The 14,536-nt window shown below is 50.9% G+C and overlaps 1 protein-coding gene across 1 annotated transcript; it reads right to left on the minus strand.

The window, feature by feature from the left end:
• Positions 1-1,490: 1,490 nt before the first annotated feature.
• On the minus strand, positions 1,491-13,542 carry ERCC2 (ERCC excision repair 2, TFIIH core complex helicase subunit). Its single transcript, XM_072123758.1, has 23 exons — positions 13,402-13,542; positions 10,652-10,751; positions 10,456-10,533; positions 9,722-9,784; positions 9,535-9,648; positions 9,319-9,435; positions 9,130-9,246; positions 8,933-9,056; positions 8,762-8,858; positions 6,883-7,016; positions 6,605-6,773; positions 6,063-6,181; positions 5,921-5,990; positions 5,574-5,643; positions 5,396-5,497; positions 5,245-5,308; positions 5,054-5,175; positions 4,885-4,977; positions 4,413-4,485; positions 4,262-4,332; positions 4,043-4,186; positions 2,894-3,037; positions 1,491-1,750 (listed from the first exon to the last, which is right to left on the minus strand). The coding sequence occupies exons 1-23, from the start codon at positions 13,404-13,406 to the stop codon at positions 1,658-1,660; spliced, it is 2,283 nt and encodes a 760-aa protein (XP_071979859.1). The 5' UTR covers positions 13,407-13,542; the 3' UTR covers positions 1,491-1,657.
• Positions 13,543-14,536: the final 994 nt, after the last annotated feature.

Here is a 14,536-nt window from a genome sequence, read left to right on the forward strand (position 1 = left end):
GTGAGGCTTCTGGCATTTGTGTACATACACTTTATATGGTTTTCCCTATTCCTTTGGTTCTTATTCCCGGACTCCCCCATTTACAATGACTCTTCCCAGTTCCCTATCTGCACTGTCTTCTTGCCCTCACCCCAGATCCTCCAACCTTCTAGCCATTTTTCCCCCAAAACAGCTGCACCCTCCCCATTGAGGTGCAGCCCATCTCTACTGTAGCGCCTGTAGCCGACAGAAAAGCCAGCCGTATGTGGGGGGAAGCTGCTGCTAAATATGAGAGGAGGGAGCTGCTGCTGTATTTGAGCAAGAGAAGAGGAGGGAGCTGCTGCTGTATTTGAGTAAGAGGAGAGGAGGGAGCTGCTCCTGTATGTGAGAGGGGAGGAGGGAGCTGCTCCTGTATGTGAGAGGGGAGGAGGGAGCTGCTGCAGCATGTGAGAGGGGAGGAGGGAGCTGCTGCTGCTGTATGTGAGAGGGGAGGAGGGAGCTGCTGCTGCTGTATGTGAGAGGGGAGGAGGGAGCTGCTGCTGCTGTATGTGAGAGGGGAGGAGGGAGCTGCTGCTGTATGTGAGAGGGGAGGAGGGAGCTGCTGCTGCTGTATGTGAGAGGGGAGGAGGGGGCTGCTGCAGCATGTGAGAGGGGAGGAGGGAGCTGCTGCTGCTGTATGTGAGAGGGGAGGAGGGAGCTGCTGCTGCTGTATGTGAGAGGGGAGGAGGGAGCTGCTGCTGCTGTATGTGAGAGGGGAGGAGGGAGCTGCTGCTGCTGTATGTGAGAGGAGAGGAGGGAGCTGCTGCTGTATGTGAGAGGAGAGGAGGGAGCTGCTGCTGCTGTATGTGAGAGGGGAGGAGGGAGCTTCTGCTGCTGTATGTGAGAGGGGAGGAGGGGGCTGCTGCAGCATGTGAGAGGGGAGGAGGGAGCTGCTGCTGCTGTATGTGAGAGGAGGGAGCTGCTGCTGCTGTATGTGAGAGGAGAGGAGGGAGCTGCTGCTGTATGTGAGAGGGGAGGAGGGAGCTGCTGCTGCTGTATGTGAGAGGAGGGAGCTGCTGCTGCTGTATGTGAGAGGGGAGGAGGGAGCTGCTGCTGTATGTGAGAGGAGAGGAGGGAGCTGCTGCTGCTGTATGTGAGAGGAGAGGAGGGAACTGCTGCTGCTGTATTTGAGCAGGAGGAGAGGAGGAAGCTGCATCTGATGACAGTAGTGAGTGGCCACAGTAGTCACAGGATCTTTAACACTTCTTGCAATCAGGATGGTAATCAAATAAGAGGGAACATGGTACATTGTCAAAAACAGGATTCCAACTTTTCCCTTTACCCATCCCACCATTGTTCTCTGATTAACCTAATAGGTTTGTTTTCAGCCAATAACCTTTAGACTAAAAATTTCACCCACTGTGCCTGTGCCGACTGTCCCCAGGTACCTTCTTCATCACTTTCATCAAATAGGCAGAGGCAGGGTCCATACCACATTGGGTGGAAGAATCACTGGACTAATCGCTCCGGTGACACAGAAGACACATGGAAGCATTTATTCAGTATAAAGAAGCACATACAGCGTCCACAGCTACAGAGGTCCCCAGGTGCACATCCTGGACACAAGTCAGGCCTGGAGGAACACCTCAGAGCTCACCGGGCCGCCCCGATGTCTGCTACACCCAAACCATCTGACATGTCACACTTGATGAGCGATCTCCTGTATCTTCTGCAGCATCTCCTCAGACTGCAGCTGCTCAAGTGTCAAGAGAGACAAACCAAGCTGGTCCTCCTAGAAGAGAGAGAACATGAGCAGAGACAGTCCAGCTTCAAAAGAGAGAACATGAGCATAGAGAAAGTCCAGCTACAAGAGACAGAGAACATGAGCAGTGAGACAGTCCTGCTACAAGAGACAGAGAACATGAGCAGAGAGAAAGTCCAGCTACAAGAGACAGAGAACATGAGCACAGAGAAAGTCCAGCTACAAGAGACAGAGAACATGAGCACAGAGAAAGTCCAGCTACAAGAGACAGAGAACATGAACAGAGAGAAAGTCCAGCAACAAGAGACAGGGAACATGAGCATAGAGAAAGTCCAGCTACAAGAGACAGAGAGCATGAGCAGAGAGAAAGTCCAGATACAAGAGACAGAGAACATGAGCAGAGAGAAAGTCCAGATACAAGAGACAGAGAACATGAGCAGAGAGAAAGTCCAGCAACAAGAGACAGAGAACATGAGCAGAGAGACAGTCCAGCTACAAGAGACAGAAAACATGAGCAGAGAGAAAGTCCAGCTACAAGAGACAGAGAACATGAACAGAGAGAAAGTCCAGCAACAAGAGACAGAGAACATGAGCAGAGAGAAAGTCCAGATACAAGAGACAGAGAACATGAGCAGAGAGAAAGTCCAGCTCCAAGAGACAGAGAACATGAGCAGAGAGAAAGTCCAGCTCCAAGAGACAGAGAACATGAGCAGAGAGACAAGTCCAGCTACAAGAGACAGAGAACATGAGCAGAGAGACAAGTCCAGCTACAAGAGACCGGGAACATGAGCAGAGAGACAGTCCAGCTACAAGAGACAGAAAACATGAGCAGAGAGAAAGTCCAGCTACAAGAGACAGAGAACATGAGCAGAGAGACAGTCCAGCTCCAAGAGACAGAGAACATGAGCAGAGAGACAGTCCAGCTCCAAGAGACAGAGAACATGAGCAGAGAGACAAGTCCAGCTCCAAGAGACAGAGAACATGAGCAGAGAGACAGTCCAGCTACAAGAGACAGAGAACATGAACAGAGAGAAAGTCCAGATACAAGAGACAGAGAACATGAGCAGAGAGACAGTCCAGCTACAAGAGACAGAGAACACGAGCAGACATTATTAAGCTGGTCCTAGCAGAGAGGATTGTGGGAGGTAATTGAGAGTCCTGATTTCTACTCACCCTGCGGAATGGTTGCGCCATTTGTCTGAGGAAGTGGCGGGAGAGGTGGACACACTCATCTAAGGTCAGGTTCAGGTTGGCGTCTGTAAGATGTTCCTGGATCCATAACGGCAACTTTCCCCTCTTGTCCGAGCGTGCATATCTCTATAGAACAGACTCAAGTGATCATATGTTCAGAGCCCTGTCAGCAGCCCCATAACATGTACACATGGGTGGAGCTCTGCTTGTCAGCAGCCCCATAACATGTACACATGGGTGGAGCTCTGCCTGTCAGCAGCCCCATAACATGTACACACGGGCGGAGCTCTTCCAGTCAACAGCCCCATAACATGTACACACGGGCGGAGCTTTGCCTGTCAGCAGCCCCATAACATGTACACACAGGCGGAACTCTGCCTCTCAGCAGCCCCATAACATGTACACACAGGCGGAGCTCTGCCTCTCAGCAGCCCCATAACATGTACACACAGGCGGAACTCTGCCTCTCAGCCCCATAACATGTACACATGGGTGGAGCTCTGCCTGTCAGCAGCCCCATAACATGTACACATGGGTGGAGCTCTGCCTGTCAGCAGCCCCATAACATGTACACATGGGTGGAGCTCTGCCTGTCAGCAGCCCCATAACATGTACACATGGGTGGAGCTCTGCCTGTCAGCAGCCCCATAACATGTACACATGGGCGGAGCTCTGCCTGTCAGCAGCCCCATAACATGTACACACGGGCGGAGCTCTGCCTGTCAGCAGCCCCATAACATGTACACATGGGCGGAGCTCTGCCTGTCAGCAGCCCCATAACATGTACACACGGGCGGAGCTCTGCCTGTCAGCAGCCCCATAACATGTACACACGGGCGGAGCTCTGCCTGTCAGCAGCCCCATAACATGTACACATGGGCGGAGCTCTGCCTGTCAGCAGCCCCATAACATGTACACATGGGCGGAGCTCTGCCTGTCAGCAGCCCCATAACATGTACACATGGGCGGAGCTCTGCCTGTCAGCAGCCCCATAACATGTACACATGGGCGGAGCTCTGCTTGTCAGCAGACACAAGTGTTACCATTTTTTTCCCACCTTAAGACATTATAAACTCTGGGGGTCTTCAGCTGCCCCTATGATGACGCTGTACATGGGGGGGATCACATTACCTTATCGGCAAACACCATGATGCCGTAGTCAGTCTTCCCGCGGATGGCTCGGCCCACACACTGTGCCGCGTGTCTCATGGCATCAAATGTCAGGAAGTCGTTCTCCCGCAGGTGGAACTGATCGCGCAGGAACTGGAGGCGAGCCTGGCGGGAGGGAGGCAAAAACTGAGAAGATGCCACAAACGCCAGAGGAGATCAGCCTGGGCACCAGGGACCAACCTTCAGGATACGGCTCTGGGTGTAGACGTAGGGGACCCCGAACATGATCACCGCTCGGCCATAGTGATGGACTGTGGGAGAGGAGCAGATAAGCGGTCACTAGGACATCACACTGAGGCACCATCACGGGACCACCAGGGCCATTACTCACCAAAGTCAATCCCTTCAGACACTTTTCCCCGAGCAACAGAAAGTAAGATGGCGCCTCGTCCATTGTCACAGGCCTGAAATGATGGCACAAGGGTAAAGGGAACCTGTCATCAGGAAACATTTTTTCTGCCTCCCACATGTCCCCATAGAGAATAGTGTACACATTGCCTAAGAGTTTTTCTAGTAAAACTGGGTCTCTCCCTCCCCCCCCCCCAATCGCTTCCCCCCTGAGGACATCATACATGTCTACCCCCTCACTGGCCACTACCAGGGGACTAGGGACACAGCTCTGCATACAGAAAGGTCAACTTTTATCTAACTTATCCTTTTTTGGGGGGTGAAAGTCCAGTTGTACTTTAAAAACTCTTTGGCGGGGTGTACACTTATCTAAGGGGACATGGGGGAGCCAGAAAGAGGGCTCCAGATGACAGGTTCCCTTTAAGCCCATGTCCCAGGACTTTCCCCATTCTCACCTCCCGATACTTCTCCAGGGCCACACTCGTCTCCGCCCCATCCTGAGTCTCTATGAAGATCAGTTTGTTCCTCTGGATGTTCTCCAGAATTCCCTGGTGGGAAGATGGAGGAGATAATGGCTCCGGAGCCCCTGACTGATGGTGGAACAGCACATGGAGAAGTACCTACCTGTTCATACCATGAAGCCACAATATTCTCCATATACTGGTAACTGGTGAAAAAGCCCACTATCCCATCAGGGACAATGGCAGACATCTCCAAGAGAAGGTTCCCATAGTTCCGCATCACAGCTGGGGGTTCAGAGGTCAGTCAGACCATAAAGGGGAAAATGACAGCACACACAGGACACAATCACTTACCCAGATCTTCTCTGGTCTCAAACTTGGAGCTCATTGCTACCTGGTCGTTTCCTCTAGCGATAACCTGCAAAAGTCAGACACATTGACTATGGGCCATGGCTGCCATGTTTTTTAGCTAAGACGCCCCCATCACATCATGAGCACCTCTTACCATCGGACACAAACAGACCCGGGCCAGTGTCATAGTGAACGTCGCCATTGTTACTGGTCGGAAGTCCAAGATTTTGGGGTAGATGTCCAGCGGGGAGAGTGTCTGTGGGAGACAGGGGCTAGAGGTTATTATGTCTATGGAGGGTGCCGTGAAGAACAAGAACAAGAGCGTCTCCTACCCCCGATGTGATAACGACAGACTGAAACCGCTGGAACACTGGCTTAATGGCGAGTGATGCGTCCAGGCAGCTGCAAACGAGAAGGGCAACGTGTGAGAAGAATGGACCATCACCTGCCTGTCAAGGGTATTGGGCCCTCAGAACCGGAGCATCTGGTACTCAACAAAGAGCTCAAAACCAACCTCAACCCTCTCCCCACACACAACCTTTACAACAACCAACAACCCTCATGGCCTAGGATCCTGCGCATGAACAAACAGCTCCCCCTGGCCAAGCTCAGGACTACAGTGCAAGTTCCTGTAGATCCACACTATCCACGGGTCCTAACCCCTTCCCTCGGGGGTCACCTGAAGTGTAACACAGGGTTACTAATGGTTGGAGTCCGGTCTTCAAACGGCTCAATGATGATCATGAAACCTGAGGGAGAGAGGGAAAGTGTGAGGGGCACAGAGAGGCATGTCTCAGGGATGGGGGGGGATAGTCTCTCACCTTTAGTGTAAGTGCTAACGAGTGTAGCAAAATTGGTAATGAGGATGAGGGGTGACAGATCTGTGATGTCTGCGATCTCCAGTGTCCGCGTCAGAGAGCGCAGCCGCTCTGCACAAAACCTACAGGATAAGCAGCAGTGTTAGGGCCGGAAATATGGTGGAGGATGCGGGCAGAACAAAGGGCCATGGGAAAAGGTTATACAGATTATAGGAGTAGGCGAGAAAGGTCATGTCCAGCCGAAACGGTGCTATAGGGTCAGGCAAGTTCCCCAGTTCATCTTCAGGGGAGGGATTCATTTTCAGCCCGGTGTTAAATGGGTCAAGGGGGAGGTCATATCGATTCTGATGTTATATGGGGATAAAAGGGGAAAACAAAAAGCAGGAGAGAAGGTCACGGTCAGCCCACATATACAGGGGTAGAGGGCAACAGTTTGGGATGACTGTCATGTTCAGGAGGAGCATAGGAGAGGAGGTGCTGACCATAGGCAGCCACTGGGGGCAAGGGCTATGGAAATGTAATGTTATGTATAAACTGGTTCTTACCTCATTGGCTTCCGTTCAATGCAGACTTTCTCGAAAAGGTCACGCAAAAAAGCGGCTGGACCCTCCTGGGTCACATGTCCTGAACGCAAGCGAGACTTAATGTAGCCCACTAAACGCCGCAGGAAGCCCAGGAAGTGCAGAGCGTTGCGTATACAGCCGGGGACGGCCTCTGTCAGAAAATAGGACCGGAGGTGACCCAGGGACTACGAGACTCCACCTGATGTCACAGCTCACATAGATACTCGCCATTACATTCATGAACCATCCCTCCCACTTACCTTGCAGGATCTCATCGGGTAACACAGGGTTCGCAAGATAAACATCAGTTTCACGGGCCACGGTGGCCTCACGCAGCCCCTCCACCAGGCGAGAATATTCCTGTTTTAGTTTCTGCTCATCACTTTCCTTAATCCTATGGAGAAGAAATTTATATAGACCCCACAGCATTAGCCCAATCCCTTCCATTCCTTTTATACCAGACCTTTCACCCTTAGGCCTCTTGCACACTAGCGTTGCGTTTCACGTGCGGGTGCAATGCGTGAAAAACTGACGTTTTTGCTGCGTTTTTGTTGCATTTTTGTTCGCGTTTTTTTGCGTTTTCGGTGCGTTTTTCACGCGCGTTTTTTTAAGTCAATGGGACTTTTTCAAAGGGAACAAGGTTCGGGAATAAAATGTTTTATTTAATTGAAAAATAATGTCTTCTGATAAGTTGCAAACATCTGCGATCTATTCTTCACTGTTCCGCGCGTATATTATCTCCCGACAAGTTAGCAGATGTGAAGAACAGTGAAGAATAGAATAAAAACAGTGAACACAGTGACCAGAGGATCATTTAAGATAAAAACACAGTGCAGAACACAGTGCAGAATAGATGACAGATGTTCGGCACATCTGCTTACTTGTCGGGAGATACGCGCGGAGCGGTGCGAACAAAATAGCATGTGAAGAACAATATATATGTGTGTAAAGAACACATTGCAGATGTTTCCATACATCTGCAATGTCTTCTTCACACATATATATTGTTCTTCACATGCTATTTTGTTCGCACCGCTCCGCGCGTATCTCCCGACAAGTAAGCAGATGTGCCGAACATCTGTCATCTATTCTGCACTGTGTTCTGCACTGTGTTTTTATCTTAAATGATCCTCTGGTCACTGTGTTCACTGTGTTCACTGTTTTTATTCTATTCTTCACTGTTCTTCATTGTGTTTTTTTAATTAAATGATCGTTCGCGAGCAGGGGAAATACTGTTATACTGGTCACCTAGCAACCCTTACGTTTAAAACGCATTGCACTCGCATTGCACTTGCAATGTTTACGAGTGCAATGCGTTTTTGATACGTCCCCATAGACTTGAATGGTGCGTGAAAAATGCGCGTGAATCGCAAAAATAGAGCATGCTGCGATTTTGACGCGCGTGCAAACGAACGCAAGCACGCGCGTGCAAAACAACGCAAATGGAGAAAGACCCATTGAATACAATGGGACAGAGTGCAATGCGAGTTCTGAGCGTCAAATGCACGCGCAGAACTCGCGCGTGAAAAACGCCAGTGGAGAAGGGGCCTTAGGGTGAAGACACACGTGGCGTTTTTAGTTACTGTGTTTTCAGATTGTAAAAAAACGCATGCGTTTTTGACAGGTTTGACCAATTATCTTAATTCAAAACGGAGAAAAACGCATGCGTTTTTTTCGGCCTAAAAACGCCACGTGTGTCTTCACCGTTACACTTTATATCCGTGCCTCCAGCATATCCCGTTAACACTCATGTGCCCTCACGTTCCCTGTTATCACCTGTGCCTCCAGCACTTCCCCCATTATCACCTGTGCCTCCCTCATGTCCCGTAATCTCCTGTGCCTTCCTTACGTTCCCCGTTATCACCTGTGTCTCCCGCACGTGTCCCGTTATTTCCTGTGCCTCCCTTTTGTCCACCATTATCACCCGTGCCTCCTTCACGTGCATCGTTATAACCTGTGCCTCTCATGTGCTTCACTATCACCCGTGCCTCCCTCGTGTGCTTCACTATCACCTGTGCCTCTGTCGCATCTCCTGTTATCTCCCTTGCCTACTTCCCGTTCCCGGTTATCCCCCGTGCCTCCCTCACATCTCCTGTTATCATCCTCTCCCCAGTTGCCCCTATCTGCCCGCATTCTCACTTCTGGATGGCACCGTCAAGGGTTTCTATGTTGCTCTGGCAGCGCTCCAGGGTGCGGCGCGTTATGGTGACGCTCATGGAGTCAATGCAGACATTGTCTATAGAGTAGAAAGGAAGGGTCAACAAGGGTCGATATGAGGAAGATACACCAGATGATGGCGCTCTGACTCACCAATGTTATGAGCCTCATCAAACACGACAATGGACTTCTTGGCCAGCTCCCGAGACACCTGATCAGCGATCTTGGGGTCCAGCAGGTAATGATAGCTGTACACAATGACGTTACACTGAGACAACTGAAGGGAGAGAGACCACATGAGGCAGGATCACGAGGCGGCTACACAAGCCTCCAGGACCACATGTACTCACAGCATGGCGGGCCAGGAAGTAGGGACACCAGCTGCGCTGCCTTCCCAGCGTCCTGAGGTCATCAAGATTGTAAATCCCAGGAGGAAGAAGAGTCTCCCGCCCGATAGCATCAAACTCCTGCAGACAGAGGTAGGTACGTCAGCAGATCCCACCATCCTGAACCCCGGCCTGATCCAGCCCCTGACTTACCTCATAAAAGCGGCATGAGGGTACACTGGGGTCTCGCTGCCTCTGGGTCCTCACAAAGGAAGCCGTGAGACTGTGGCATTTCCCATCAACCTCCTTTCCAAAACGGAGGGCGCTGACCTACAGCCACGAGACACGGGCATGAGGCAAGATAAACAAGATGGGGGCAGAGAGGTGGGGGGAGGGGGGCAGAGAGGTGGGGGGAGGGGGGGCACTCACCTCAGGGTTCACACACAGATTACGTCTGGAGCTCAGAGCCAAAGCCAAGAAGTTCAGTTTTTCCCCCGTCTGGGCCTGAATGTAGTCTATCAGCTTCCGGAGCTCCTCCACAACCTGCAGATAACGAGGAGGTAATGAGTGGACACTCACTTATACCCCACAAGCTGGCAGCAGGGGGCAGTCTCACCTTCTCGATCTCCGGGACCGTCCGTGAGCAGTAGATGAGTTTGGTCACCTCCAGAGGATACATCTGGATAACAATGTCAGAAATTAGGAGTAGGATCAGTAAGAAGCCCCCCACCCCAGAGAGGAGGGGGACCTGTGTTCGCTTGTTTGATGAAGGGGCACAGCTCCACAGATTAACAGCGACAAAGGGGAACGGTCACATGAGGACGGAGGGCCAGACTGATGACAAGATTAATTCTAGAGAAACAGAGTGTAAGGTGCACAGGGGGCAGGGGACCCCCATACACAGAGGGTAAGTGGCACACAGGGGGCAGGGGACCCCTCATACACAGAGGGTAAGGGGCACACAGGGGGCCAGGTCCTATCTTGCACCCAGTGCCAAGGGGAGCACACAGGGGGCCGAGACCCATCATACACCTAGTGTAAGGGGCACCCAGGGGGAAAGGGACCCGTCATACACCGATTAAGGGGCACACAGCCCCAGGACCCTTCCTACACCCTGTGCCAAGGGGCACACAGGGGACCGAGACCCGTCATACACCTAGTATAAGGGGCACACAGTGGGCAGGGGACCCCTCATACACCTAATGTAAGGGGCACACAGGGGTCCAGGACTCATCATATACCAAGTGTAAGGGGCACACAGGAGGAAGGGGACCCCTCATACACCCAGTGTACGGGCACACAGGGGAAAGGGGACCCATCATACTCCCACTGTAAGGGGCACACACATACCCTCTGATAGGCCACAATCAAGGAAAGTAAAGACACCGTTTTCCCGGTTCCCGATGGCATCTCCAATACTCCATGGCCCTGCAATAAAACACAGAAGTGAGGACTGTGCTGCGTCACATGATCACTGCTCAGCCAATGACATGGCGTCAATACCAATGCCGGATGCACAGTGATCGCTATATACTGATCCCCGCACCTTGGCATCCAGCGTCCTCTTCAGCTCCAGCATATAGGAGAACTGCTCCGGATAGATGTACTCATAGGGGAAGTAGACGAGCAACCCATCAATGTTCAGCCTGGAAGAGAACAGCACACTACAGTATACCCAGCTGTATATAGGGGGCAGGGGGTATACTGAGCAGTATATAGGGGGTATACTGAGCTGCATATAGGGGGCAGGGGGTATACTGAGCTGTATATAGGGGCAGGGGTATACTGAGCTGTATATAGGGGCAGGGGGTATACTGAGCTGCATATAGGGGGCAGGGGGTATACTGAGCTGTATATAGGGGCAGGGGTATACTGAGCTGTATATAGGGGCAGGGGGTATACTGAGCTGTATATAGGGGGCAGGGGGTATACACTGCTGTATATATAGCCAGGGGCAGGGGGCATACACTGCTATATACAGGGGGCAGGGGGTATACAGAACTGTATATATAGCCAGGGGGAGAGGGCAGGTGGATATAGAGCTGCATATAGGGGGCAGGGGCTATACACTGCGGTGTACAGGGTGGCAGGGGCTATACATTGTTGTATATAGGGGTCCGGAAATATACAGAGCTGTATGTAGGGGTGCAAAAGGTATACAGAGCTGTATATTGGGGGTGAATACCTCTATATACAGGGGCAGGGGGTATATACCACTATATATATACATGGGCAGGGGGTGGATACCTCTATATACAGGATATATACAGGGGCAGGGGGTGTACATCTCTATATACAGGGATATATACAGGGGCAGGGGGTGTACATCTCTATATACAGGGATATATACAGGGGCAGGGGGTGGATACCTCTATATACAGGGATATTTACTGGGGCAGGGGGTGTACATCTCTATATACAGGGATATATACAGGGGCAGGGGGTGTACATCTCTATATACAGGGATATATACAGGGGCAGGGGGTGTATACCTCTAAATACAGGGATATATACAGGGGCAGGGGGTGTATACCTCTATATACAGGGATATATACAGGGGCAGGGGGTGTATACCTCTATATACAGGGATATATACAGGGGCAGGGGGTGTATACCTCTATATACAGGGGCAGGGGGTGTATACCTCTATATACAGGATATATACAGGGGCAGGGGGTGTATACCTCTATATACAGGGATATATACAGGGGCAGGGGGTGTACATCTCTATATACAGGGATATATACAGGGGCAGGGGGTGTACATCTCTATGTACAGGGATATATACAGGGGCAGGGGGTGTATACCTCTATATACAGGATATATGCAGGGGCAGGGGGTGTATACCTCTATATACAGGGGTAGGGGGTGTATACCTCTATATACAGGACATATACAGGGGCAGGGAGTGTATATCACTATATACAGGGATATATACAGGGGCAGGGGGTGTATACCACTATATACAGGATATATACAGGGGCAAAGGGTGTATATCACTATATACAGGATATATACAGGGGCAAAGGGTGTATACCACTATATACAGGATATTTACAGGGGCAAAGGGTGTATACCACTATATACAGGGATATACACAGGGGCAGGGGGTGTATACCACTATATACAGGATATATACGGGGGCAGGGGGTGGATACCACTATATACAGGATATATACAGGGGCAGGGGGTGGATACCACTATATACAGGGGTAGGGGGTGTATACCTCTATATACAGGATATATACAGGGGCAGGGAGTGTATACCACTATATACAGGATATATACAGGGGCAGGGGGTGTATACCTCTATATACAGGGGTAGGGGTGTATACCTCTATATACAGGGGCAGGGGGTGTATACCTCTATATACAGGGGCAGGAGGTGGATACCACTATATACAGGATATATACAGGGGCAGGGGGTGTATACCACTATATACAGGATATATACAGGGGCAGGGGGTGTATACCACTATATACAGGATATGTACAGGGGCAAAGGGTGTATACCACTATATACAGGATATATACAGGGGCAGGGGGTATATACCACTATATACAGGATATATACAGGGGCAGGGGGTGTATACCTCTATATACAGGATATATACAGGGGCAGGGGGTGTATACCTCTATATACAGGCATATATACAAGGGCAGGGGGTGTATACCACTATATACAGGATATATACAGGGGCAGGGGGTGTATACCACTATATACAGGATATATACAGGGGCAGGGGGTGTATACCACTATATACAGGATATATACAGGGGCAGGGGGTGTATACCTCTATATACAGGATATATACAGGGGCAGGGGGTGTATACCACTATATACAGGATATATACAGGGGCAGGGGGTGTATACCACTATATACAGGATATATACAGGGGCAGGGGGTGTATACCACTATATACAGGATATATACAGGATATATAAAGGGGCAGGGGGTGGATACCACTATATACAGGATATATACAGGGGCAGGGGGTGGATACCACTATATACAGGGATATATACAGGGGCAGGGGGTGGATACCACTATATACAGGGATATATACAGCGGCAGGGGGTGGATACCACTATATACAGGATATATACAGGGGCAGGGGGTGTATACCACTATATACAGGATATATACAGGATATATAAAGGGGCAGGGGGTGGATACCACTATATACAGGATATATACAGGGGCAGGGGGTGGATACCACTATATACAGGGATATATACTGGGGGTGTATAGTTTATAGTGTTCGGGGTTCAATAGCTAAACAACAATTACTTACTTCATTGCTGCCGCTGGCTCCGCCTCCACCACGATAACCGCGCCCCCTGATTTTCCTGGACGCTGATTGGCTCCTTAGGTTACTCTCTACGGCAGTAGAACGTTCATAGGTTCAGGATTCTTCCTCGCTTAAAGAAATTCACCAATTGGAGAAGAGAACGACGCCACGTGAGTGTTTGGCCCCATCGTGACCCAGATGTAGGGGCTAAGACGGTCTCCGGAAAGATGGCGCCGCGCACGTCAATCCTAATTAGTGACAGGAAATAGCCGGCAAGTATCTTCTGCCCTCTAGTGCTCAGGTCACAGGGTAGCAGGACTGTATATTCGCCCTCTAGTGGCCGGCGTTATGGTGGCTTATGCACTGGATTGTAAAAGTCTTCACTCCCTCCAACTTCTTCTCTTTATTTTACATAACAGCCACTGACTTCCCCGTGATTCGCTAATATTTTATGCGATTGAGAAACAAAGTATCAGGTATTAGTAACTAAAGGTCCACCACTCCTCCAGAGTGACCCCGGGCCTCCTGTCTGGGCTGAGACATGGAGGAGATACCAGGAGACAGGACAGTACACCAGGAGACCTGGAGGAGGAGCAGATACCAGGAGACCTGGAGGAGGAGCAGATACCAGGAGACCTGGAGGAGGAGCAGATACCAGGAGACATGGAGGAGGAGCTACCAGGAGACAGGACAGTACACCAGGAGACATGGAGGAGGAGCAGGTACCAGGAAACATGGAGGAGGAGCAGGTACCACGAGACATGGAGGAGGAGCAGATACCAGGAGACATGGAGGAGGAGCAGATACCAGGAGACATGGAGGAGGAGCAGATACCAGGAGACATGGAGGAGGAGCAGGTACCAGGAGACATGGAGGAGGTGAAGATAGCAGGAGACAGGCCAGTACTCCAGGAGACATGGAGGAGGAGCAGGTACCACGAGACATGGAGGAGGAGCAGATACCAGGAGACATGGAGGAGGAGCAGATACCAGGAGACATGGAGGAGGAGCAGGTACCAGGAGACATGGAGGAGGTGAAGATAGCAGGAGACAGGCCAGTACTCCAGGAGACATGGAGGAGGAGCAGGTACCACGAGACATGGAGGAGGGGCAGATACCAGGAGACATGGAGGAGGAGC

Source organism: Engystomops pustulosus, chromosome 9 (assembly GCF_040894005.1).
Source record: "Engystomops pustulosus chromosome 9, aEngPut4.maternal, whole genome shotgun sequence".
In the NCBI taxonomy this organism is placed as follows: domain Eukaryota; kingdom Metazoa; phylum Chordata; class Amphibia; order Anura; family Leptodactylidae; genus Engystomops; species Engystomops pustulosus.